The 27,563-nt window shown below is 43.7% G+C and overlaps 1 protein-coding gene and 3 non-coding genes across 5 annotated transcripts in view; 1 reads left to right on the top strand and 3 right to left on the bottom strand.

Moving 5' to 3' along the window:
• arhgef10 (Rho guanine nucleotide exchange factor (GEF) 10) overlaps positions 1-27,563 on the bottom strand; it is a 47,206-nt gene that overhangs the window by 14,206 nt on the left and 5,437 nt on the right. Inside the window, exons 2-23 of one of the 2 annotated variants that reach the window (XM_070979887.1) lie at positions 25,765-25,874; positions 21,492-21,866; positions 20,210-20,554; positions 19,129-19,165; positions 18,841-18,929; positions 18,475-18,531; positions 18,097-18,284; positions 16,986-17,102; positions 16,190-16,301; positions 15,962-16,074; positions 15,778-15,855; positions 15,518-15,697; positions 12,186-12,302; positions 11,776-11,868; positions 11,022-11,192; positions 10,185-10,330; positions 9,422-9,606; positions 4,559-4,674; positions 3,062-3,189; positions 1,732-1,832; positions 1,450-1,571; positions 68-154 (exon numbers count right to left, since the gene is read on the bottom strand). In XM_070979887.1, coding sequence (XP_070835988.1) covers positions 68-154; positions 1,450-1,571; positions 1,732-1,832; positions 3,062-3,189; positions 4,559-4,674; positions 9,422-9,606; positions 10,185-10,330; positions 11,022-11,192; positions 11,776-11,868; positions 12,186-12,302; positions 15,518-15,697; positions 15,778-15,855; positions 15,962-16,074; positions 16,190-16,301; positions 16,986-17,102; positions 18,097-18,284; positions 18,475-18,531; positions 18,841-18,929; positions 19,129-19,165; positions 20,210-20,554; positions 21,492-21,866; positions 25,765-25,801 — 2,994 coding nt within the window. In that variant the 5' untranslated portion in view covers positions 25,802-25,874. The remainder of the gene's footprint in view (positions 1-67; positions 155-1,449; positions 1,572-1,731; positions 1,833-3,061; positions 3,190-4,558; positions 4,675-9,421; positions 9,607-10,184; positions 10,331-11,021; positions 11,193-11,775; positions 11,869-12,185; positions 12,303-15,517; positions 15,698-15,777; positions 15,856-15,961; positions 16,075-16,189; positions 16,302-16,985; positions 17,103-18,096; positions 18,285-18,474; positions 18,532-18,840; positions 18,930-19,128; positions 19,166-20,209; positions 20,555-21,491; positions 21,867-25,764; positions 25,875-27,563) is intronic. The other variant, XM_070979888.1, reaches the window with a different exon arrangement.
• Positions 288-361, bottom strand: trnai-aau (transfer RNA isoleucine (anticodon AAU)). Its single transcript has one exon. It is a non-coding gene; the product is annotated as a tRNA-Ile (tRNA).
• Positions 1,317-1,390, bottom strand: trnai-aau (transfer RNA isoleucine (anticodon AAU)). Its single transcript has one exon. It is a non-coding gene; the product is annotated as a tRNA-Ile (tRNA).
• On the top strand, positions 23,551-23,623 carry trnaf-gaa (transfer RNA phenylalanine (anticodon GAA)). Its single transcript has one exon. It is a non-coding gene; the product is annotated as a tRNA-Phe (tRNA).

The following is a 27,563-nucleotide window of genomic DNA, read 5'->3' as shown; positions in this document are numbered from 1 at the left end:
CCATGGAATAAGCTCTCATGTAAGATAACTCCCTTCTTTTCTGAACAATGTAGGAAAATTGTCTCACCCAGACGCAGCCATGGCCCACGACGGGCGTGTCTGCTGTGCTCTCCGTGTTGATGTGGGGCTCTGGATTATGAACAGCACATTCCACCTGCAGCAGAAGAGGAAGAAGTGACATTTGCAGTGTCCAACAACACGGCTCAAATCAATTACAAGACTAACCCTAACCTAACCTAACTCAGTACTACTTAATGAGTGTACTAGTTTTTGATCTCAAAATCACATGGCCCGTACGGGGATCGATCCCGCGACCTTGGCGTTATTAGCACCACGCTCTAACCAACTGAGCTAACCGGCCAACTTGTAAAACATAAGAGTGTATATTGCACCAGTTAGGCAATCATTGCTGGCCACGTGATCTGTACTTCACACATCAGTGCCACATAACAGCATCCAGCAGTGATAGATTACAGGCTTTATAAAAGCACATGTCCCATACTGGGATCGAACTGTAGGCCTTGGCATTATTAGGACCACGCTATGTTAGCATTGTGATGTGAGTTACACACACAAACAGTGAGATAAGGACACTCAGACGGTACACTGTACTGTATATAAACCAGATTTTCATTGTGACAGTTTTCTTACAGTTTGACGCTAACCCAAACACATTCAAAAACCTCATTCCACATATGAGCATCATATCCAGCCAATATAAATATGTACATACAGAAACAAGTTATTTTGTACTCAATTCTTGCTGCGCTGAGAGGAGTGAAAGCGAGCAAGGTCATATTTAATGTTCTGTCTGGTGCGATAAGAACCTGAGGAGTAATAGATGATGGCAAGGTTTAGAAAGGGACTCCTGGTGATGAATGAAGATGTAACACGGTTTCATATAGTCCAACTTTCCACAAATGAGTGAATGAATATATCAGTATTATTCGATGGTGACACATAGAATAATCAGTGGAGTAACGACACTCAACATCTATGGTATTTTAACAAACTGCTGGTCACATGTCAGCGCTATAATGAGAGCACAGGCCCATATGTGGATCAACCCACAGCCGTGGTATTATTTGCACCACGCTCTAAGTGAGCTAACCAGCCTCACATACACACAGGAAAGGGCTGTTTCTCGTTTTGGCTTTGAGTTGGTCAGACATCATACCACAGTAAGTGCTGTGAGACATACAGGGAAGAGTGTGACATGTGTGATACATAGTTAGACTCACACAGACCAAAATAGCATTTCACATGCTATTGCTGACCTCAACTGACCATGTGCTTTAATCTCTCTAAAAGCACTGTGGCCCGTACGGGGATCGAACCCGCGACCTTGGCGTTATTAGCACCACGCTCTAACCAACTGAGCTAACCGGCCCTGAAAAATCTGCCTGTTGCCTTCTGTTGAGAAAGTGACGGTGTAGGGAAACGTCTCACCTTGAACTCCTGCAGTTTTGACATGACAACAGGCATTTGTCGAAGCAAGAGAGGGTGCTTCTGCTTTTTGATCTGATTCCCATCATCCTCTGCGAAGAACCAGCCCTGCAGATTGTCCTCCTCTGATGTAAAAAGGCACATAAACAGTACTCGATTCAGTAATGTACAGTATGTGGTAAGTGTTTTTAAACCACAAATCTGACTTCAGAATGAAAGACACAAATGGAAAAACAACTGCACAGCAGAGACAGTGAAGGTGTACAGGCAGAACGTGTACTGTACCTAGAGCCAGCTTGGCCATCTGCAAGTTACTGATCCATGACTGTTTGATGGCTGGGCTGAGAGTATTGAACACTGCGCTGAAGTAAGTGGGTTTACCCGATCTGCCAATGGAGAGGAAGAACGTTAAACTCTAACCTTTAATGCTGTTACATCTAAAACACAAGTATGTAATCAATGCATTTCAGAGGATATTTTGTGGCAAAGTGTTAAACTGACTCTTTAGTGCCTCTCAACGTCCTCTTAAATCTACTTTACATATTTACATTTTTTTAAACTCAGCAGAATAGAAACACACTGCTGCACCTCTGATGACATTGTTCAAATACAGAACCGTTGTTCATGAAGCAAACATCAGAGAGGCTTCAACAAGATTGGACTGAATGATTAATGCACTGCGAGATGTGTCAACGCTTTGGCAACCAAAGCCTGGATTTGCAGTAACATTTCTCAAACATTTCTGAATATTCTTGCATTCACATCAGTCCACATGAGCATCTTTTACAATAAAATACCCAACAGGGTTAAATGAAAACTGTCTGAATCTCAGCCAAAGGGGCACGTCAGTCTGCCTCTGCAGGGCTGACTGACAGGACAGCCTGTGACAGAAGTGCAGTAGAAGTCAATGTCAATTACTGTTTCTACCAGCAGCTCATGTAGACTGTATGTGTGTGTATTTGTCATGCGTGTGCGTGCACGGTGGGGTCTTGTCTGAAATGCATCACTCCTGTCACTGGCTGCTGGTAGGAAGTGTTGTGTTTTGCGACTGAGGGATCAGGGGAGGAATGAGAGAGGCACAGCTGTGCTTCCAAACATACCCGTGGATTATATCACCAGCTAAGTGCAGCAGGGATGAGAGAGAGAGAGAGAGAGACAGACAGAAAGAGAGATGGAGAATGTGAAAAAGCCCAAACAAGAAGCACCCATGGGGGACCACATGCAGACTATAATAGTGTGTGTAAATGTGTGACATGGGCATTCGTGCTCAGCAACAGCTGCAACACTGAGCAGCCTTTGGATGCAAACACTGATGCACATTTCCTCCCCTGAGATTCATGCCTCAGATTAGAGGCGGTGGAGAAAACTTGTTTATCCAAATATCCAAATGTGCTCTAATACTCTCTCCAAAAGCTGAAGGCATACAAGGAGGCCGGGAGGACAGACGGAGAAGGCAGGGTAAAAAGGGATAAAGACAAACCTAGGATAAACAAAACCAGGGTGGGGGGCACAGACTGAGACTGGAGACTGTTGTGTTGGTCTGTGCTGTCTGTATGAAGGACCAATTAAAGCGAAAGATGTGTGTATATACAGTGTGTGTGTGTGAAACACAAACTTGTCTTGTTTGCCAGGCAGCTGGAGTTGGATCCTACACCGGTCAGCAGCCCTGATCTCCTCCTCCTTCTTCAGTATCAGCCTCTGGAGACCTGATACCCAGTCCTGGGCCACTGTGGGGTTTACATTCTGTACACAAGGACAATGGAGGGAAGGCGAGACGGAGGAAGAGAGCCATGAAATTATGGGACAAAATAAGTGAGTGTGGGTGAAAGAAAGCTTCAGGGATGGGCACAAGAATGGAAGGAACATGGAAAGAAATGCACTTAAGAGGATTTAAACCTCAATAGACCACATTCATTTAGTTTAATTAGTATAATTTAAGTTAGAAGTTCTACTAATTATACTGCCATTTAGTGACACATGCAAAAACCAGTCACTTTAAAGCAATCCAGTGTAAGAGTCCTGTAGCACGTACTACCTTCGAGAAATGTGTGAAAGAGAGCTTCTGATACGTTTTTGTATTAGACTGCATTATATAGGTGGACGTAATTCATACATAATCACTACAACTACAGTCACTACCAAAACTGAACATTTCCTTTCCATTACATATATATCATATTTCTATATGTACTTTTTTTTTAATAAATACTCTTGCATACTATAAATTTGGCCTTTAACTGTCATTTGAATTTGAAGGACATCTTGACCTTTCAATGTGTACTTCCTTAGTTAGTTCACTGCACATCTATTATTAGCTTGCTGTCAGCATCATTTAGGTTATGAAATTTAGTGTGTAGGAAAATGCTTGGCAGTGCACAGCTCAAACTTCTCGGCCCTGCTTCTTTCTTTCCTTCCCCATCAATCTCTCCACCCCCCCCCATCTCTGGGACACATGTCCCTCTGAGAGCTTCTCTGTTCCTCTGCCTCCCACTCTGCTTCTGACAAGACCTACCAGCACAGCACAAACACAGCCTCACACACTCGTGCTGCGCTCTGCAAACTAAACCACCATCCCGACAGCACAGCTCGGCTTGTGCGTGTGTGTGGCCACATGATACGACAGGCTTGAATGGTGCAAATCAAGACTTAAGAGACTCCTAGTCTCCAAGAGACAAATTGGCCACGCTGGCACATTCCACAGCTTAAACATTATATGTCTACATAACAGCCCAGCCCTTATGGACATCTGAGGGGAAACACATGAATGTGATTTTAAAACTGAGGTACACTGGAGGAACATCGGTCTGTGCCAACATCTGTCGAGCTTCCAATAATATTAACAGCCAGTTAAACCATTTTAAGGTCTCACTTTAGTCAAAGTCACATAAAAACACTAGTTAGATATATAACTACAACTTTAAGATACATAAATTATGCTGATTCCTTTTCAGACATGATTACTGACATTAAATTGGATTAAATATGATGAAATGTGATTTTCATACACGCTTTAATCAAACTCCCCTCAATGGACGAAGAAGGCTGGAAATGTACTGAGTTCAGCTGATGTGACTGTAGCTCAGCGCTCATGTATAATGCAGTCATACAGTACCTGGTAGTTGCCTTTGAGGCTGCCAATCATGCTGGAGATCTGGTTGACCAGGCTGAGGTCATGGATTAGGTTCTGCAGATCTTGGTACAACTGACCCGGGCCCATGTACAGCTTGTCTACACAGAAAACACAAAAGTAAAATATTTTAAAAAGACAATTTTGACACCCTGAAGCTGTGTCGGCTACTCAAAAATGAAAAATTGAGACTGACTTGTATTAAAAAAACGTGGTTTAGCCCTATTTTTAACTCACACAGCAGTGAGATTATATGAACAGTGGTTTCCTTGTCGGCTGGAAAGACTTAAAGCCCATAAAACTGATGGCTAGCAAGGAAATCGAGCCGAGACCTAAAAGTCTGATATACAAGCAGCAACGAGTGAGGCCAGTCTGATGAGAGAAGCAGTTTAAATTGGACAAACATGGACAAAGATCAATAAGGGCCAATCAGTCAGTTTCCCACAGGGAGCAGTGACAGCTCCGCAAACTTGGCAGCGGTTCTCACCAGCGCGCCCGCTTGTTCACAGGAGCCAATGTTAGCTTTCAGGGGCTGCACAAACACTGGTTTTGCTCTTGCATTTCAGCATATAGGCCAATCATATATATCTGTTCTTCACTTGTGTGCCTACTGTATGTGCGCTGCAACATGGATGCTGTTTCTTATTTGCCTCTAATCATTTTTGCACTCAACGTATCAAACCTGATGATCCCATGTGATGAGAGCGGTTACTGTGTTAAAAGGAAACAACGGTCTGCTTTGTGTGTACACAACCTCATACTGTAACTCATCAAAGGTCTGGCTGGCCTCTCTCTCTCTCTCTCTCTCTCTCTCTCTCTCTCTCTCGCTTTCATACACACACACACAGGCACAAAATTATAAAGATAATCATGAAGAAGAGTTTGGGAGAATGCCTGTCAGTTGGCTCAAGTGCTTAACAGAAAAGTTATTGAGGTCATCTCATCAAATGGCTCAGTTAACAAGGACGGGACTCAAATGAGAGGCAAACTGAAAACACTCCTCAGAGCGTATGTCTGTGAACAAAGGGTTAAACTGCATCTGAGTCTTTGGCACCAAGATGACTTTGTTTCGTTCTGCCATTCTGCTTTCTCTCCCCCCTGACTCTGGCGCTGCAGCTCCATGGCAACCCACTCCAGCCCTCTCCAGGTCTCTTTGCCTGGACTTTCAGGGGAAACTTTACCCCTGCTCGTGCATTGCCAATATTCACATTTGTAGGTGGTCTCTGGGAGGATTACTCTGAAATGTCTCTGTGTGAGTTTGTAAACAGGAGGCTGCTCGCAGACTGAGAAATTCTTTGTCGCCCTTACACATGCATGAGCAGCCCTTCACACAGAACACAGCGGGCCTACAGTTGTGTGGACGGGTTTTGGATTTCACCGATGTTTTCATGGTCAGTGACCTCCCATTGCATTTCATTCATGTCACTGGATCAAATCATAGCCAAATAGAGAACGTCTACATGTGGGTTATATTTATCTGCTTAAACCATGAATAAGTTCAAACGAGAGCTGAATTGTTGGAGTGCGTTGTGCACTTTTGTGATCGTGTGTTGGTTCATTTCAACTATCTGCCTTCTCGACTGGAGCTGTATGCAAGATTCATGGCTCGTCTGTCTCAGCAAAGGCTGATACACGGGGGGTTGAATTCAGGTCAGGGCAGAAATGCTGAATAAACCTCTCGTGCTCACTCTGTGGCGTGTCATGTGAGAAGACACAGTCCATTTACAGCCAGTGTTATATAATAGAGTGCTGCGTTATTACTTACAGGTACAAGAAGTAGGATTTTCCTAAAAAAACAATGGATTGACTCACACATCCTGCCCTCAGCCTGTATGAAGAGCAATGTGGGGTTGGTCTGTTTTCTGCTTGACAGGTAGGTGCTGGCAGTTAGCTTGCTGAAGTAACTTATCAGCTTTTCCATTACGACAAATGGAACTGACAATTACTGCATAGCACACCTTTAATATTGGCATTGTTTAATAACGGAAAGGTAATTGTACTACATGTTGTCGATGTCATCAGAAAAATCTAAAAGTCAGAGCTTTATACCATCTTTCCCTGTATATTAATCTGCACTTAATAGCCGAAAATAATAAGACGCTAAAAAAATACAATTCTACCATCACCGAATTGATCGTTCCCACAGACAAGACGGGCACTGTGTAACCCATTTCAACCCAGGCCCAATTTCCTGAATGGCTCTTTGTGAGAGTGCCAAATGCCACAAGTTTTCTAACAAAACAGGCCTGGAAGCATCACAGCAATCATGCCAGTCATGGCCGCAATTACACACTTCCTAAAATCAAACAATATATCTACAAATTACCGTACATACTGACTGTAAAAAGCAGGAGTGTAGCTTGAAATGACCAGTCTGCACGGTGGCCTGATTGCTATGCAGAGCAGAGAGGAGATGAACTAAGCAGAGAGACACGCAAAGAGGTGACATCATACGCTGGAGAGTCTTTTCACTGCCTTCTTGCAGGCTGGTCACCGAGCGGCTTTTGGCTGAACACAGTGGACTGAGAAACAATTGTTTCCACTTGTTAAAAGTTCCTGGACAATGCACACGTTTGTATGCGCGCACACACACACACACACACACACACTGAGCTGAAGTTGGTTTGGAAGTGACTAAATCAGAGCAAGTCTTCACCGACTAACAATGTAATTCAGTCCTGTGAAGGGAACTAATGGTTCTATGCATTGACACGTGATCCCACAATCAACGTCCACAACATCAAATTCGATGAACTACTATTTGTAAAAAAACAAAACAATGCATTTGAGGCCCACATGGCGTTCCTCGGGCCATTATGGAGAGCGCACATACACTTGCATCATCACATCAGGTTAAGATGAGGCCGTTAACCTGTTTGTCAGCTGCATCTCAAGGAAAAACCCTACAGTCAGAGCAGATGTTACTCAGGTCTGTCTGTGCCATCTGTGACATACACTTTTCACAGAGGCTCCTGGCAGGAGCTGGGTGCAATGAAGAGCACGCCAAATGTGGCACAAGTGGAGGTAAAGGGAAAATGGTATAAGGACAGATAAAAAGGGAGTGGAGGTGCCGATATTTTCAGCATAAGAGGATGAGGTGGGGCGGCAGCAGGGTGTGCGTGTGTGTATACAGAAGAGCTCCATATGGACCATCTCCTTCCCATGCTGCCATCTGCACATCAACCTCACTTAGCAGGGGGACAACTACAGTAGCCTGAGCATCGTCTCATTTCATTTTCCGTTGTTGTCATTCTACCCTGTGCACAAGCATAATAATCAAAGACGGTGGGTGGCCTGCACACTACAACACGTGAGGGATTTATGAAACATAAATGTGACACTGTGACACCTGGCTGCAAAAGACTGCACATTATGTAACTGTATTACAGACGTGAGATTAGAGGCAGAGGGAGAGATTGAGGGTGAGAGAGAGTGAGCTATAGCGTGCAGTGTGTACTTCAGTGGTAGTGATTCCAGCATGCTAACTGAAAGAGTGAGCCTTTGAACTCAGCTCGAATACATACAACTTTGGACAGACCAGAGATAATACAGTATCAAAGTACTCACCAGCACAGCAATGTGCACTACCATTACCTCGGCACAAACACACACACACACCAACAGAAATCCTAGAATAAAAACTGCAGCGCTGTGACCACAAAAACATACACTCTCAGTACGCCTCTTGTTTGTCTGATCTGGGCCTTTTAAAGTGGCTGAGCAGCTGTCTGCGACAGGGGAGAACCCAGTGGAAAGACTGAAATCACTGGACTCGGCAGCCAGCAGACCAGAGGACTGCAGAAGGAAAAAGCAGATTGGGTGGCTGGATGGTCGGTGCAGGGCTGACACCATTTTAGAACTGTCCGAAAAAAATCTATTTATGGTATGTATTCGTAATGTAGGAGACAACTAGAGAACGGTCTGTGCCGAACAGATTCATTAGAGTAGTTTCAAGCTTCATTTATTGACACTGGAAATCTAAATCAACACTCGAATGCTGCACAGCTTTTTGTCTTTCCTCTATTAAACCATGGTATTTCTGCATAGTGGCAGATAAACACCAATATAAATAGTTTCATACTATTTGCAGAATTAAATTCCAGCAGCGACTGCGTGGGATTGTTTCCGACTTGTGTGATCCAGTTTCCAATAACTCCATCATCTCACTCAACTCAGAGCGTTGCAAAGTCCAAATGTTAAAATTCATTGAAAAGAGATAGATGTTCATTTCCATAATTCACAACATCTGATGAAACAGTCCTCAGTCCATATTTGTTGCCATTTATCATTTCAAGAACAACATTTGCACTCTAGTCAGAAACCTGTTTGATCTCCCACTGAGCACGCACAAAGCGAAGCACACACCTGTTTAAACAGGGCGGTCCAGCATCAATCAGCCAAAGGACACAATTATTACTCCATCATTGTTTTACATCTCTGTTGGATTAGCCTGCAGCCTGCATGTTTTTATGCTGACGAAACTGTTATATTCTAAAAGAAAGTTGATTTAATAATAATAAAAAAGACTAATTTAAACTGATGAATGACTTTATTCAAGTTGAGGATTATGTACGAGAACTTTACTTATTATTTTTTTAAAGGGACATGACGTCATAAAATATCCTTAACTACTTCGCGCTCTGTAGTAACTCAGCTAATTTCTCTTTTCAGCCTGAACTTCTGGGCCTACTTTAGAGAGAGACTGACAGCCTCCTCCACAGACAGACAGACAGACAGACAGACAGACAGACAGACAGACAGACAGACAGACGGACGGACAGACAGACAGACGGACGGACAGACGGACTGCTGATTCAATATGACAGAATGTGCGTCTGTGGTTCATACTTGGCTTAGCATTGATGACCACCTTCTCCCCAGAGTGGGCTGTGGGGTAGTGGCTGCTGTCAGCCATGTCCTCGCTGGATCCAAACTCTAACACTTCCACGAAGCTCAGAGGCACGCTCCACTTAAGAAGGAACTTCTGGTCGAGTGGGGCGTTACCACTCCCACTCCCACTGCCATCCTGACATCTGAACAGAGCAGAAGGAGATGAAGGTTATGTGACAGAGTGGCTCTGGTTCATGCTGCTAACGGCTAGTTCGTGGAGAATAAATGTATCTACAGCACTGTGTGGAAGGTAGTGCAGGAGGCCTGTGGATGCCATGTTTGTAAATGTCATTCAGTCAGTGCATGTTTCCCTGAGGCGGCGTGGCGACCAACTTGTTACAATTATAGGAGAGAAGCTGAAAAGCCCAGGAATGGGGGCTCTCCATCACTCTTGGCTAAATAGCAAGCCACAGTGGGTATATGTGGGTCCCCCCAAGGACACTGTTTACATACTGAATTTATCATCTTTCTCTACATATGAGAGTTTCATTTCAGTTTAGATCACTTTAAGGGTTTTACTAGCAGGAAATCCTGTTTGCATTTAACTTACAGTAGACAAAGTCAACTTTACGTTTAAGATCACAACAAAAATATACACACAAGAATTACTTTCTAAACTTGTAGAGTGGTTAAGAGATTATAGGATATTGCACCCAAGGACAGGGGAAGGTGCAAATTAAAGGGGAGATAAAGAACAGGTCTGGTTTGTGGTCACTCTTACCGGATATTGGGCGTGGCACACATGAGAACGTCATTTAGCAGGAAGAGGCGCCTCTCCTTGGTTTTAATGATTTCACCACGCTCGTTGTAGACCGTCTCCACCATGTCGTCTGAACGGATCAGGTAGCGGCTGCCATTACTCAGAAGCTAAGGGACAGGGATGAAAAGTCAGAGTGATACCATGTGACCGCACATTTGTGTCTTACACGAAAAAACAATGCTGATGCATTTCAGCTGATACTGTTGGATCATGGAGCATTCAACTCCCAAAGTTGAATCTGGTGAGGAACCTCTGTCTTGTGTCATCACGCTCTTCCTTCCCCCATATTTCCTGTTGCTCTCTACTGGAAAAGCATCCACTTTGGGCAACAGCAGATAATACATAGCTATCACCATGACTCTGTGCAGTTAAAGGCTTTGAGGAACAAAACTCCTCTGCCCCGTGTAGGAATCCTGTAAACACATGTTTCTACACAGATGCCAGAGTGGGTGGCTGCAGATAGACAAATAATTACACCATGGTGAAAGCTGCTGTTTGTGCACATGCGCCAAATATATGCTTTTCAGGCTAGAGAATACTTGAGAAAATGTGAAGATTGAGTGCCTGATGGCCGCCCACACCGGGACAGACAGAAATGTCAGCATATGCTGAAAGAATCAAACATCAGGCAAATATTTGCACACTGACTGAGCAATGAGTACATCATCAACTCTAACCACTTCCTCAATCAGGACATAAAAAAACTGGACTCCACCAAGCGCCGGCTACAGCATCTTACTGTGTGATCCAAACAACAAACATGCATGCCAGTGCATGCACACTGAGCGGTGGGCAGACCTTGTTGAGGTAGCGTTCATTCATGGCCTTTGCAATGTGACGGATCTCACAGCGCTGGTCAGCTTCCCTCTTCTTTTCGTTGAGCTTTTCTGCCAGTGTCTCCAGTTCGGTCAGGGCCATCTGCAGAGGCAGACGGTCTGCATGGCCCACTGGTGTGTTCTTCAGCATGTCCTGATGAGGATGCAGAGAAGTCAGACGTCAGAGAGTCATGTGTTGACTAACCATACTCAGGACCAATCTCTCTGTGTTTTTTAACAGTTTAATTCATAGAATAGATAAACCTGCACCTGAACAACTCTCTCTAAATCTGCACAATAACGTCCTTGTTCATGAAAGCATGCTCTCTCCTACTCCATACATTTACAAAGTATTCATGAATGATGAGGATTTAATAATAACATCTATGCAATTACACTCTCCGGGTAACATGACCACTTAAGTTACTGTGATTGTTATTTGCAGTCATTACGCTGCAGTTATACATGTTTATAATAAAAAAATCAACCCATTGTCCCATATTATGTCTGAGCTTTTCTCCAAGAGACACAGGAAAAGTAAATATACCAGGGCAGGATTAAAAGAGATCTGTGGAAACCATCTCCCCTCAGAGCATTTCCCTCTCCTCCCCTGAAGGTAAGAACTTTGAAAAACAAAGTGCCTTGATCTACGTGTACGGTGCTCCCTCTGCTGGTGAAAATGCATACAACAGTTGTCTGCCTGTATATTGAGTTTACTGTAAAGCTGCTTTTTATACCTGAAGGAGCAGAATGAACTGTGGGAATCTCTGGATAGGTTTCATCATCAGGCCATACAAAGTCATTCGGTCACTGCTGGTCTCCTGGCGATGCTGGGGGTAAGAAGATGTGTGACTTCAGTGCAGAGGAAGCAGGCTGAAGTTGCAAGTGATAGAGGAGACTAAAAGCAATTCATTCATTCCTGTCTTGTACTTAATGTGATTAGTGGTCTTTACTGTCAACAGGCAGCTGAACAGCAAGAATTTCACTTAACGAAAGCTGAAAACATCTAGCTAAAAGGCCTCTCTGTCTATAAATGCAAACAAATAAAAATGATGTTTTTGCATAAGATCCTTATTAATGACACTGTTTATAAACTACACTGTAGTTCGTGTGTTAGTTTAAAACTGCATGTGTGATTTTCTCAAACCTTGAGGAATTCCAGGAAGCCAGGTTTAGAGGCGCACGTCTTCCTAACCACTGCCATTGCGGTGCTGAAGTTGTTCACATACTCACTGTAGGCATCCAGCACCATGGACTTTGAAAACTGTTGAGAAACACAGATGATTTAAAGTTCATCAAAATGACACATTTAGCAGTATTTTCTGTGGGAAAATATTTTCATTCCTTTGAATGGCTTAGATGTGTGACTCTACGCCTTTGTCTTTATTTAGTACACATGGATCTATCACTATGCAAACAGTCCCCCCCCCCCCCCCCTTTCTCCACCCACTACTCCTCCACTTGCCTGCAGCTCCAGTGTACCTGCTCACCAAACACACGAACCTCTGCTTGTTGTGTTTTTCTAGCTACATGTTCGAACTGGAATATCCAAAGAAGAAGAGTGAACTGTACAGGGATGTATCAGTGTGTGCACAATGTTGGAAAAGTAATGGTAACAGATAACATGGGCCTTCAGCATGACTACCTTATCATGACATGGAAAGCCTCAACTCACAAGCTGATGGGATTAGTTCCTTTGGTATGTGAAGTATGAAACAATGGCTTCAGTATCATTATAATTAAATTTCCTCACACAAAAGGTGTAGAGATTTCAAATTTGAGCCTTTTGAATGGACCTTCACCCTTAACATTTGGTCACTGTTTGCACAGCACCTGCGAAAAAAGGCTAAACAAATAAAATTGAAATTGAAAATTGAACCCTCCTTTGTCTTTCAAAAAGAAGGATCCGACGTTCTTCTGGCAAAGAGTTAAAAACCTTCATTCAAACAGCTGTTTCATGGTGAAATTCTTAAAAGCATAGACAATAAAAACGAGCTGAGTAACAATCCACACATAGCTGCACAAACAGCCTTCGTCAGGGTGCAGCCCTCAGCACACGGTTTCCCATTTAGTACAAACACAATAACTGCAAATGCTGAGCAGAGGAAGAAGAGTACGCAGGTGACAAAGTATGTCCACTAGATGGCTGTGCAACATATACAGAGAGAAGAAACCCATAGACACCAGACCTCATGCATCAGTACAATGACAAAAAAGGACTAAATCTCTCCATTCAGTCCTGAGTATACTGCGGCCTGCATGTGGTATACATAAAACGTTTCAACCATAAGGCTGCCTGGATTACTATCACACCACCTATGAAAGAGCTCAGTCACAGGGGGAGTCCAAGTTCACTTTTCTGATGGTACACTTACTGTATGCTCCGGGACTCTGTCTTTTGATCATCTCTCTGTCCGGCTGTTTACCGCAGGTGCAAGATAGACAGCACACACCAGACGTGGTGTCACAGGTAATAAATGTTTTGATGTCATTCACCTCATGAGTCTTAAAGTCACTGAATCGCTTACACTCTTTTCTGTTAGCATGATGGTTACAAATGGCACATTTGTAAGAAATCTTTGATGGTCAAAGAACAGGGAGGCGGCTTGGTACTACAATATCCTGTAACGCAGGGGCCCTCTTGAAACTGATCTCAGGAGGGGCCAGAAAAATATCCTCAGATTCCTGAGGGTCACTTTTGATGAGATTCCAGTTTGAGTGTGTTATCTGATTTTTTGGATTCACTGGAGAGCTACATCCTGAGACAAACTACACCTGCTCTGGTCCTGAAGATTGCCTTTGTTTTTCTTAAAGAGTTCAAATCTAAAGATCAGTTTTGGAAGCTTCCTGTACATTTTTTGTTCATAGCCCCTTTGTGCAAAGCGGTCTGACATGATCACAGAATGCTTTGCCGTCCTTTGATCTGTGTCAAATACCTTGAAGAGTTGGACTTGGCCAAAAGTCGGTTAGGATGGAAACGATCTCATTCCAGCATCCAGATGTAGGCACGATTTCAGGAGGTCTAGACAAGCCATCCTATCTTCATTCTCAACAGCGTCTCTTTTCTCTGGGTAGGTCTGTACTGCATTGTCCAAATTCCTGGCAGAGTAGAAAACCTCCACGCCAAAGTGGGCGGTAGACACCTGTTGCTTCCTTCCTTGTCCTCCTTCTTTGCTTCAGTGTCCATCCTGGAGTGCTAGAGCCTTCGTCAGTGCTGAAATACTGCAGTTTTTATTCCAGCACTCAGCATGTGGTCCTCTGGCTGACCCAGCAGATGCAACGTTTTCATCCAGTCATAAGTACAGTGATTAGGGAAGACCTTGGTGCCAAAGTGCAGGAATGCCATGATGCATCGCATTCCCCACATACCAGTTTCAGATCAGAGGAGGCCCAAGATCACCTCTGGAGCCCTGTGTGCACGAGGCTGTATGTTCATCCCAACCTTCACTGTGCTCACTGGACGGGTCGGACTGAAATCGATCAGCTTCATCCTGAGGGGCGGATCCTTGTGATTGACAAGCATTATGTAGTCAGGTTTCAGGCATAAGACTCCCATTTTAATGCATTTCTTTGTCATCTGTGATGTGACATCAGATTTCCATTATTACTTTATTAAGTGCACCACAAAGCGTCGTTCCTGCTGGGCTGCTGACAGTGCTGTCAGTTGAACAGTCGGATGGCAGCAGATGAGACTATACCTCTTTAGTTCAAACTTCTCTGTCAGTCATCACCAGAGCAGAGACTGGAGTCACACTATGGGCTTTGGGCCTTTTTTGGAAGATGAATAATACCAATACTCTCAAAATATCCAAGCTTTGTTGAGGTCCCTTGATTTTATTCATATGCACGGTCAGCTTCACACTGAATGAGCCTTGTACCCCGGCGTTTTTCTTTTAATTTGACAGATTGAACAAGAAGAGAAAGAAATAACTTCAAATGTTGAAAGTCTAAACATGACTATATTATTTTATATTATTATAAATATACACTAAGGAATAGAGAATATTCCGTTCCAAAATAAGATCTTTGCATGTTGTTTAATGGTGGGATGAGAAGTGTGAGGTGAGAGAGGGCAGTGAGCAGCCTTCAGAAGAGTCTCTCTGCTCCTTTGATGTCATGCCAAGGGTCGATTTCCACACGCACAAAAAGGAAGTGAAGCAACGAGCAAGACTGTCACAGATGAGGTCTTTTGATGATCCTTGCCTACGAGTTGCCACGCTGAGAGGGGAGTATATACTCGAAGAGGACAGAGCGCAGCCTTCTGTATCTGCATGATACAAGTGACTTTGTCATGAGGTTAAGACAGAAATGAGGGGAGCGGTCCAGCTGTGCGGCATCCAAATAATCATAAATGCCATAAATTTCAAACTGATTAAAAACAGTTGGATTCTGGGAATTCAGGGGTATCACAGCTAATGTAGACTTGTGTTTAATATATTGGTGCAGTTTGTGTAAAAAGGCTTTAAAATTACAGCTTACCGATGCCACAAAGACATCCCCAATCATCTCCAGGCTGTCCCACTCGGCCACACGGCTCGCCAGGGCGATCTGGAACAGGAAGTGGCACTGCAGGATCTCACGCACACGATAGAAGGTCATCTTCAGTTTCCTGTCGCTCAGCAGCCTCGGCTCAATCTGGGACAGGGGCTTCTCATATTGCTGATAAAGCAGACAGTCTGGACTGTAATAACAAACACTTCAAAGAGGGTTTGGCAATCACTGCAGGCATACATGCATACCTCTAATATCCTCTTCAGTGCATCAAGATAGTTCTTCTCATTCTCCAATATAGACCCCAATATACATCTTCTCACCAGCTGTAGAGGAAAAAATAACAAATCATTGGTCTTCAGACAGGCGGCATGTTCTCTTTAACAGCAGACTTCCATAAATTGGGATAAAAGTTGAGGGGAAGTTCATCACCTGTTGCTGTGAAAGACCCTCTGGTGCTGGACACAGTACTGGCTCAACATTGAAACAGTCCACCTCAATGAAGAGTTCTGACTCTTCATCCTCAAAACAGGCTGATTTCCTCTCTAAAAGATTCAGAAGGGTGAGCAAGAAAAGCACTTAAGCAATTAAACTTCAGCATCATGGGGGGGGGGATTGCTTTTAATGGAGGCAAACAGTCTTTAAGGATTACATACGTACCGTGACAGAATGACTTGGTCTTGATGAAAGAGCGTCCCTTCTTCACTGCAGCTTTGGTTTTCTCAAGCCCATCTTTGGTCCCTTCCTTTGCTGCCTTCACCAGCTTTTGCATCTTTGATGAGACAAAACACACCATTAACTGCAGAGCAAAAGCAACACACAGTCATTTTTTTCCACAGCTGAGAATTTCAATTCAAGGTAAGGTTTAGTTCACATTGTCTAATCCTATGGTTAAAAAGCCTCTGAAATGAGCTGAGCAGGACAGGAGCAGTGTTAGAGGAGGGAGGAAGATAAACTCAGATGATGTAACACAGGGGTGCAAAGATGACCGGGGACTGACACAGTAACTGGGACATCAGCTCAAAGCAACACAGCGCTTACTGTACATACAAAACGACTGATTGACGTTATAATAGATGCTGCACGTGCCACGATCTCTGTTGCAATATGCTACAGTCTTAAATCTTAAATCAATGGTTACTGCCCATCAAATTAAAACTCAATTGCTGGTGTCTCAGTTTACTGTTGAATTTACTCAAGAATATATGCTAAGCTTAACAGCTTCCTACACATAAACATATAAAGAGACAGGTCAGAGCAGCGGACAGGGTGGCAAATGAACTGAATGCAAACCCATCACCAGTACCACCACCACCACCACAAGTCATTCACATCAGAGCAGGATGAGGGTACCGAGCCAGTGACAGACGCCCAGAGTGGTTAGCTTGACTGAGAGTAAAGGCTTGGGACTACTTTGTCTAGCACAGACAGGTGAGGTGAGCCTCAGGTAGTTTACCTTGTGCTCGTGTTTCTGTTTTAGCTGCTGCAGCTCTACCGTTCCCACTGTATTTGCCATTAGATCTTTCATCTTTTTCTCATAGTGTTCTTTCAAGCGTGTCAGATCTTGAGAGAGCTAAACAAAAGCAAAGCAGGTGTTACTGGCAATGGTTTTGGAATGAACTTGCACCTTAGAGTCACAGCAAGGTCGCTTCAGTTTTGATGCGCGTGTTTCTATCCTCCTCCAAATATTTCCCTTTGCTTAACCTCTTAAAACGTTTAAACTTTTCCAGCGGGGGGTGTCTTTTATTCCTTTTTGGAGGCCACTGAAATGTGGCAAAATGCACATGCACAACATACCGGAAAATTAATACCTAGGTTGAATCACTAGGGTCTGATTTGACTGAAATATAATGATAACAGTGACAGTTTCACACAATAGTTGTTTCCTTAGTAGTTTCATTCATGTATAAATACATATTTATAAGCTCAAACCTTAAAATGTACAAAATACTGAATAAGATTGGAATAAAACAGCTTTCCAGTTATTGGGGGCAGTTTTCATCCACTGATTTCAAAGGTGATTGGCATTTAATGAAATTTCAATTTCTTTCTTTTTTTTCTTTTGCTTGAAGCAATCATTAAATTCTGACCGTGGTAAACTGGAAACAAAGTGAAGCTGTATTCTCAAAACCATAAGCCAAAACATTACAAAATAAAGCAAACTGAGTGAAAGCCAGACTGATCTCTCTCAGCTCTGCTGAAGCAGATGAACTGTTGAATCCACATGATATGCACAAATCGACTGATTGTTATTGAAATCTCGATCCATAAATAATTTGACCAAAGATTAATAATAAGCACAGTCAGAGGATTTGTTTCAACCTAGAAATTACAACTTCATATAAACAAACACATGACCTCCAGCGTCAAGATTTATGTCAAAGTGGGCCTGTGGAGGGTAGAACAGAAAGCACAAGCCCTCTTACTCAATTCAACATTTACAAAATGAGTCCCTGCTTTGTCCACTGCTGTCCTCGCCCACCTACAGATGTACAGCATAGGGACATAAGACTTGTTTGTTGGCTGTGATGCTAACAGAGAAATGGGAGGTTGACTGATATACACACATGGGTTTTCCTCTGCGGTGGCTTTCCCCTCATGAAGGCGTGGGGCAGGCCGTTCTCAGGGCGACCCTCCCCATCACTGGCCTCATCATAGCTTTCAAACTCGCTGGAGCTCCAGCCGTTGTCGAGGGAGCTGTTGCAGCCACCCTCCTCGCCGAGTTCCACGTCGTCATAGATCATCTCATCTGGATCTGCGTGGAAAAAACAGCACAAAAATAAAAAACACAGGGCCTACAGTGCAATTTGTGGGGTATATGCAGATAAACACAACAGTAGGACGGTAGAAGCGAAAGTAAGCAGCGCTGACAGGCTTAAGGCGGCAGACAGGAACTGAAAAACTGAATGTGCGAAATGTAGGAATGAAAGTTCAATTTCACAGACCTGTGTTGGAGTCAGAGTTCTCTCTGGGCACGTCATCGTAAATCACCTCATCTGGATCTAAAGCACGCGTTCACAATAATTAATGCATGATTCCTCACATCACATAGCTCGGGTCATTCACACAACATACAGGATGCAATGTGGGGGAGATCTAAAAGAAAAGCACAGGCAAGGGTCTGCTTCCTCAAAAGAACGGGGAAGGAAGTGTCTGGGAATCCAGCAGCGTCCAAAGAAAGAAGAAAAAAAAAAGATAATAGCACCCTGAAGGCATGCAAGGACAGGGAACTCAAACAACAGTACTATTTCTATGGAAATTACACATGTATCTCTATCAGTTGTGCAATTGTGGTCGACATCATTCCTCACTTTCCATCCAAGCGGTGTTGGCAGGATCTGACGCCCATTTAGCCAAAGCATCCTCTTCTCTGATAGGTGGATAGTCTTCACTGAAAACACTGGAAAAAACATGCAAGCAAACAAAATTATAACTCTACACATACTTATTTTCATTGTAAGTATACTGTCAGAAAACCAATAAATAATTCTATAAATCTACATGATACCAATGACAAGAGGACGGCAGTCATTTATAACATATTGGCAACTATCAGAAACTACAAATTGTGCTGAACATTTGTGTAGTGTGCCACAAACCTGTCAACTGAGGTGCTGCCAGTTCCAACCACATTGACTGAAGGAGGAAAGGGAGAAAACATTACACACAGAAAACCTACAACACCATACGTTTTCCTGCCTGTGACCACAGTTCTCATGATCCAAGTGCAAAAGCTGGGATGTAAATCTGAGCATAGCATACTATTGTAGAGAGAGTGTTACATATGCTAAAATAATTTTTTTTAGAATAAAATACACTTTATCAGTATGCTTGTTTTATAAATTAGCACACTGCACTTCAAGAAACTCCAAAAAACCTCTGAATTCCAAGATTTTAAAACTCTGAAGGTTTTTTCATTTGCCACCAGGTGGCACTGATGATTCCTTATCTCCTAGATTACCTGCAGTGTGATTTAGAAAAGATGATATTCTCTTGGAAGTGTCTTTCCATAAAATTCGCTTGACACATCTACCTGATTTAAAGGTCCACAAAACGATAGACTTTGCATTTTTCTTGGAACATGTCAATCAAAAGTGATAAGAGTAGTAAAATGTCCTTGTTGTGTTCTGTCTTTCATGACCTGAGGACCTCTCAAAATGAAGAAACACTGCATCAAGTGTGAAGGATTCTTGACCTCATCACACACATCTATGGCTTTCCAAACTCTTTTGCTAAAGCATCTGAGTAGTTCACTCTGGCGTAACCTCCGTAAGGTAATTACAGTGTAATCAGACTCCTCGGCGTGCCAGGCCACTGACTTGGACTCAGCTACTGCTAGATTTTAGGGAAACCGGAAAATCCTCACAGCCAACGCAGATCTTTGGGGAGGGCTAAATTTAGTCCCTACTTCCTTGTGGCAAGGCTTTAGGAAAAACAAGAGAGAGGGAAAAGGACAGAGGACAGAAGTAGCTGAGACTGCACTGACGTGTCATAGCCTTGTATCTCTCGGTCTGAGTGCAGTGAGAGAGAAGAATTTCACTCAAAGTAAAGAATAATCAGAGAAGTTTCAGTTGACATAGAGACTGGCGAACATCTGTTCTACCTCATTATTATCATTATTACTTTCATTGTTTAGAGAAGTATTCTCAGACTTTCCCACTGTGACAGGCTCTACTTTACCGTCTTCATCCATGGAGAGGTGGCGAATGATGACGGGTGTGGTGTAAGTTGGTGTGATGAGCGGCACACCAGAGGGGGTTGCATAGCCACAGGGCACTGGGACCGAGTATCCTGAAGTGATACCAGAGGAGCTGGTGTGAGTATCCTGTCCTTCTCCCTCTCGTTCTTTGGGCTCCGTCGGTGAGGAGGCGGAAGAGGAGGGTCCGTGCTGCTGCTCAAGCTGCTGCAGTTGGAGAGGAGTGATGTCAATCACAGAGTAGGGGTTGACTTTGCCCTGGGAGGAGGTCCGAGAGACAGTCTGTGGAGCGTGAGGATCACTGAAGGATGCATGCTGGCCCTCCCTGCCTGGTGAGGGAAAGAAGATACATCACAAGGTGAATTTTAACCATGGAAATAAGCCATGTCAGGAACACTGACTTTTGAAGACATTTCTACAAAAATGCTTCCCTAACGCCTAAAGATTCAGGGATTTTCAGAAAACATTCGGGGCTGGAGCCCAAGCAGCCACACCCCCACTCAGCTATTGGCTGATACTGATATATCTGTGATGCTAATATCAGCCAATATATCAGCTACTGACATAGACCCACAGAAGTCGGGTGTGAGAGACACTGCTATGTAATAACTTCCCTAAAGGGACTAGAACTATTTTCAAAAATGATTTTATTCCACCCATTCAAGTTGCACTTTTAATTACTCAGATCGCACTGACTAAATCATAAAGCCAGGACAGGATTTGAACCTGTCACTTCAGCATCATCATTACTGATCAGCTGAGGTTAAAATCTCTGGAGTTCTACAAAAGCAGCATACGCTGTCAAAAAAGTCAAAAAGCAACGCTTTAAAAGGAGAAAAAGCTGAAAAACTAGTGCAGTGTTAACATCCTTTCACTACAGAGCGAGTGAGCGAATGAGTGAGAATAAGAAGAGCCTGGCCCTGCCTGCTGCTGCTGTCACGGTTTTCAGTGATAAAAGCCAGACAACTTCTAACAGCAGGCAGCCGGAGATACAAGGCGTCATGCGAGACAGACTGCCCCACTTTATCCTGAGTGTAATGGGCTGGTTTAGAGCCAGATAATACATACAAACATGACAGAAGAATGTGGAGAATTTTTGATTGCTTTTAGAAAATATCAGACGTATTCAAAGCATGATTTGCAGTCAACTAATTGCCAACTGTAGTGCAGAGGGGTTTCTTCTTCAGGGAAAGGCTAAAATGGGATGCAAATACTCTCACTCCCCCAGAGCCAACAATAAAATGTCAACACTTTTGAGCTGCAAACCTGCTCTTCCAGGATCTGTCTCTGCGTCATCATCAAGAGGAGGGGGTGGTGGTAAATCTGTCTCTTTATCATCAGTCCCCTCCGCAGCAGATGCCCCCTCCCCTCCTGCTGTGGAGGATCTGCTTGTGGCCACTGTTGCTGATGCTGGAGCTGTGTCAGATGTGGTAGAAGGAGCTGGGGGGTCAGGGCTGGGGAGATGGGCATCAGGGGGACTGGCCACCACTTTGTCCTCACTCTGATCTGCGCTGCTGGGGGCTAGAGGAGCTGGAGGTGCAGGGGGTGGACGGTCAGCCTCAGGAATGTCGTCACCACTGTCATCAAAGTCGAAGGCTTCCCCCTCATCTTCATCTGCAAAAGGGACGCTGTCTGCCAGCACTGGAAACAGAGACACTCAGTAAGCGTTTGAGAACTGAGGAGACCAACTGCTGTCATCTTAAATGAGCTCAGGACCAGAGAAAGTGAGCCCATGTAGTGATGTCCACGACAGAATCCTGTCTGCTTTGAGTGCAGTGCCGTCTGAGGGCCTGAAAAACACAGCCATCCAATATTGGTTTTGGTCCTTGTCCGTTGCATACAGAGATTTCTTCAGATTCGGTGAATCTTTTAATCACATTATGTACTGTAGACAATGAAATCCCCACATTCTTTGTAATTTTACATTGAGAAACATTTGCCTTAAATTCTTGCACTATTTGCTGGCACAGTCTGTCACATATTGAACCCCTCCCCATCTTTATTTCAGAAAGACTCAGCCTCTCTGGGATCCTCATGTTATAAAATACATATATATGTGTGTGTGTGTGTGTGTGTGTGTGTGTGTGTGTGTGTGTGTGTGTGTGTGTGTGTGTGTGTATGTATATAAAATGGGCAAAGACTACGAGACAGTTAGATTACAGTTAGAAGTCCTTCAGTTGCAGTATACAAAGTGTTGTTGTGAATGAGAGGCATCAAGGAAACGACACACAGAGCACTAAACTTCTGAAAGTTGTAACCTTTGTCTATTGTAACAGGCAGGTGACCCCTTGTGTTAAAAAGACTTTACTAATAATCTTAGACTAATAACATACATAACGCATCATCACACCACACTGTGTGCTTTGGGGGGTTTGGCTAAACAGACAGCGAACAGACACACACTGGGTGGCAGTTACAGTCCTTGGGCTGTTAAATTTAAAGGACTGCGCCACATACAGACTTATAATTAAGGGTGGGATCTACTGCAGCAGTATGCTTTCTTAGAGAAATGTTTACATCAAGGATCTGCACATAAGCTGCTCGACTTTATAGCAAAAACAAACTAGGGCAGAGCTACAAGATGTAGCGAGCGTTCAAAGGCGTCATATCAGAGTGCTCGCTTGGCAGCAGACAGGAAGGGAACAACAAATCTCTCTCCAGTTTCCACACTGCAATTAGGCCAGCAGGAAAGAGAGCTGCTCCTCCCTCCAGTGGGGAGTACAGCCTGAGTTTTGCATTATTACTGATCTGATGAATAGAGTGTGAGTGAACTCAATAAAGACCGAGAGAGAGTAAAAGGATTAGCAATGAACTGGCTCAACTTTGATCAGCTGGCTGCATGTTTGGGGCCTGAGAGCTGAATGAGTACAGACAGTATTTTAGGTTTCATTCAGGAGAGACGTGACAGGAAAAAAAAGGACTGAAGCAGAGAAAACATTCCAAAACTTCAACCTGAATTCAATGTTATGGAAAATGTTAGGTAATCATTTAAACAGGGTTCACAGAAATATAAACTGAGCCAAAACCGACAGTTTAAAATGGACTGAATTCCCATTCCCACCATTCAACCGTGATTTTCCTGAGGAGAGCCAACATTTTGGAGGTCTCCCTTACTTTTAGAATGATATTATATCTTTGTCACAATTTTGCTCTCAAGCATACTACAAATTCTTTGTGAGCACTTTCATCAGTAGTCACAGCTTGATGGTGTTAACTTCATGTCTAAGGTCCTGCTCTCATATCCTGACTGTGCTCCTAAAGAAAACAGAAAATTCCCAGTTCACGTCCCAGACTAGCTGGTGAAATGTCTGACAAAACATCAGAAGCCGAAATAGCTCAGTTGGGAGAGCGTTAGACTGAAGATCTAAAGGTCCCTGGTTCGATCCCGGGTTTCGGCATTTTGACCTCTCAGTCACAGCTGAATATCTTTGTAAATCCTCTATAAAACCTTCCTCTCACACTTGAGGTGCACCTTTCCCCTTTGACACATGTCAGTATCTATTACACTTTTCCAACATTTCCATATTCTTTCTGCTGGACTCAACTTAAGCATTCATGTGACCATTTAACGTTTAGCTGATAAGGTTATTCTTTACACACACTGACCATGAAAAGAAGCATGCTCACTGTTGCAACATGCTGTGTTCGGCCTCCGGGCATGAGCGGTCCACTGATAGCGACCAAGTAAATCTTAACTCAAATAAAACACCCTCTCACAAGCCAGATCACTTTGAAGTCCCTCACAGCAACGTACACAGCTCTAAATCACCAGCATGGTTCCCTCAGGCTCTGACAGCCAGTCGTTCCACCCTGCAGTCAGCGCGTGAGGGAACGGTCTGTGACTAATGTTCCAGGTCAAAACTGTGACCCCGGGTCCATCTGCACCCATGACTTCAGGTGTACGCCACGAGAGCTACAAAGAACAAACCTGGAAACAGAGATGCTATCTGTCTGTTTCCATCTGTGCAATAATGAATGGTGTGGGACTCAGAGATAAGGCACAGCTAAACTGGCTGACAGTCAGTGCTCTAAGAGTGCAGCATGTATATTCATATGCTAATAATTGCCCCAATATGCACTAAGATCCTCTCTGTGGTGTCAATGTGAAACACTTGACTGTGCCAGGACAGAACAGGACATGATTTGATTGGATCTGGCCAGATGACAAGTCACAACAGGCCATTCAATAGTACATCTGCAACGATGGGTCGAGGAGATCATTGGTCGGTCATATGGGTATGCCTGACTGTAGCTTAATTATAGAGACTGGTCTGGATGATGACCTTTGACCATTCATCCCCCATGCCTAAAAAAAAATGTGTGTGTGTGTGTGTGTGTGTGTGTGTGTGTGTGTGTGTGTGTGTGTGTGTGTGTGTATATATATATATTTTATCACTTTGAAGGGTTCTGTCATCTGCCTACATCTGTGCAAAGTACAAGCTCATGGAGTTATACACTGTACGTGCAAGTGTGTGTGCACGCTGACACACATACCCTTGCCGAGTTGTCCATTGTCAATTCATAATCACAATATGGATTCTGTTCTGTGGGCCACATCTCCACTCTGCAACATAATGGTCCGCTCAAATGAGTCACCGGGTTACAATCCGCTCTCGCATCGTCCTGGCAACAAAGCAAGTGACTGGCCAGCTGGAGACGAAGCATTTCTCTGGCCTGTGTCTATCCCTGGAGGCTGTGTGATTTGTGTGTATGTGTGTGCGTGCCGCTGCTGCTGTATTCAGCCTGATACTGAGGCACATTGTCTGGTATTCGCAGCACCGCAGCACATTTCACCCTCCGTCCTCCCTCGCTCCTCTGCCCACACACTCCACAGCGGTGGAGAAGCAGAGGAGAGGAATCTGTGTTGTTTACTCATGCTGTCCGGCTTCACCAGTCCTACAGGAAGTGATTCCTGACCACAAGAGGTCCTACAGACAGTCCTACCTGCTAGCAGGTGATGTAAGACTGTAATTTGTCTGGAAAAAGACTCTACCAAACACATATGAACAAGAAACACTGTCAACATAAATTCATCTGGGTGATTCATATCAGTTTGATTAATCTGCAAATGATTTATTAATCTACAAATAATCCATAACATTTCAGAAAGCAGTGAAAAATGTCTGTCACTGTTTCCTTTCGTCCAACGTCATGTCTTCATATTTCTAGCTTTGTTTGACCAACAGTCTAAGCCCAGAGGTATTCATCTTATAATCATGCAGGACATGAAAAGCAGAAAATCTTCACAATTTAGAAATTATAGAACGTTTGTCATTTTTGCTTGAAAAATTAGTGTGTAAATAAATACACTGTGTGTACTGGAATCACATTCAACTCATGTGGTTTTACAAACCTCAGCTCAAAATTCACAGCAAGTACAGGGATCAAACCCACAAGCTTGGCATTTTTAGCACCACGCTCTAACCAACTGAGCTAACCAGCCAATATCAATACCATGTTTGCTTGTTTCCCAAGTTGGTCTGTGAAGTTGAGAGGGGAAAAGTGCATCGTGTGAGTGACAAAGCTTTGTTGACTTTACTTTCAGGAGGTGGGGGAGGAAAGTCTTCCACGTCCATGCTTGCCGCTCTTGTCCTGCAGAAACTCTTCAGTCAGCAGCATGAAGGGGATCAGCTACGCCGACACACATTCCTACAAGAAAAAGACAAACGTCATAAAATGGCAAAATAGGCGGGTTTATATGCACAGTATTTCCAAATGAATCAAGCAGTGAAGAATGTTTCCATACATCATGACTTAGCCACTCGTGACTCAGCATATGTTAGTCCATCAGTCCCTGAAAGCGCAACCGCCCTTGTTACTCAATGTAAGCAGCGCTTTGTCATCAGAGGAGCGTGGCTGTGTTGTCGTCACGGTCTGGTACCTTTTGTGTCAACATCACAATCTGAACCAAAGCTAATTCACACAAATGAACGAGTGAATGAAAACAAAAGAAGGTCTCATAGTGCTCCTGGGGACTGTTGACGACCATGTGCTGAAGTGTACACAACATTCTCATATGCTAATTGTGGGCGTGTGTGATGTCATGGGTATAAACAGGCTTGCCACCATTGTAATTGATAGGCCGTACCCTATGGTGTGTGTGGGGGTGGGGGTGGGGGGGTGGGGGGCTGCAGTGAGAGCAAAGTTATTCAAATCAGGTTCACGTTCAGATTTGAACTCTGTTTATTGTGGTAACTAATTGATTCAAAGTAAGTCAGCAGTAAACACGCATCCCTCCATTACTTCACTCAGTTGTGGTCTTATCAAAATGAGGCTTAAATTAGTTTTCCACAACTACTTACATTGCACATCTTCTTCAGGAGTTCAAAAACAATCAGGTGTAGATCAGACAACCAAACACAGCTAAAGGCAACCGCTGCTTCTACCACAACCATGCATTAGTGTTCAGGCCCTGGAAAAAATCCATTCTCATGCTTAATTATCAAAAAGGTTAAGTTATGCTCCAGGCTGTGAAAAATATTTTAATGTAAACCAAAACCCAAGAATGTTCTCATAATTAGGTTTCCCCTCCCCTCCCAATACCCTACATACAGAACTGACTCTTGACATGGCTACAGTACGTATGAGCATTTAGGGTGCAGAGGTCAATGTGACGTTTTGACTCTACAGCAATCACACATTTTGGCCCAGGGAAATGTCATTGGCATGCTGAGACAGGAGAGACCTTTGGACCTGCATGGGCATGAGAAACATCGCATTCCTCGGCAGCACAGCCTTTGTTTGCAGATGCACAATTTGTATCCAGAGGTGACAGTTTCTGTCAAGGCCTCCTCTAAAAAAAGGTGGTGCTATTTCCAGACTTCTTCAGCTTCCTTGCATCCACAAGAACAGATGACAGATTCATGACTTCATGCTGTGGCATAAAGCAGCCATTGTTGTGGTATGTGTGTCTCATTTATTACATGCATGCAATCTCTATAGTTCAACATAAGCCACAACAGAAGAGCACAGCTAGTCTACTTCTGACTAAGACAAGCGTACACGCAAGCAAGATCCCAAGGATAACTCATTCTGAGTCTCAAAGCCTGTTTTGTCTACAAATAATGTGAAATCCTCTGCTTCTCTGTCCTCCACCCTATTCACCGGGCGCAAGGCCAGAACAGTGGATGTGAAAACACAGGGCCAGTGTCTGCTGAATACAGTGCGGCTGACAGATGATGCTAGCGCTAACAAGCAGGTAGAGTATGCATCGCCTGAGGAGAAATTAGCCTACACAATAGAGAAGAATCCGAAGGGGGGGGCAGCTCCAATATTACATGGTCCGATGAGGCCCTCTTTATGCGTAATGTGGTGCCTGAGAAACATGACGTGTGTAAC

Source organism: Chaetodon trifascialis, chromosome 14 (assembly GCF_039877785.1).
Source record: "Chaetodon trifascialis isolate fChaTrf1 chromosome 14, fChaTrf1.hap1, whole genome shotgun sequence".
In the NCBI taxonomy this organism is placed as follows: Eukaryota; Metazoa; Chordata; class Actinopteri; order Chaetodontiformes; family Chaetodontidae; genus Chaetodon; species Chaetodon trifascialis.
Note: the sequence above shows the minus strand (reverse complement) of the source record. Positions and strands in the feature narration are given on the sequence as shown.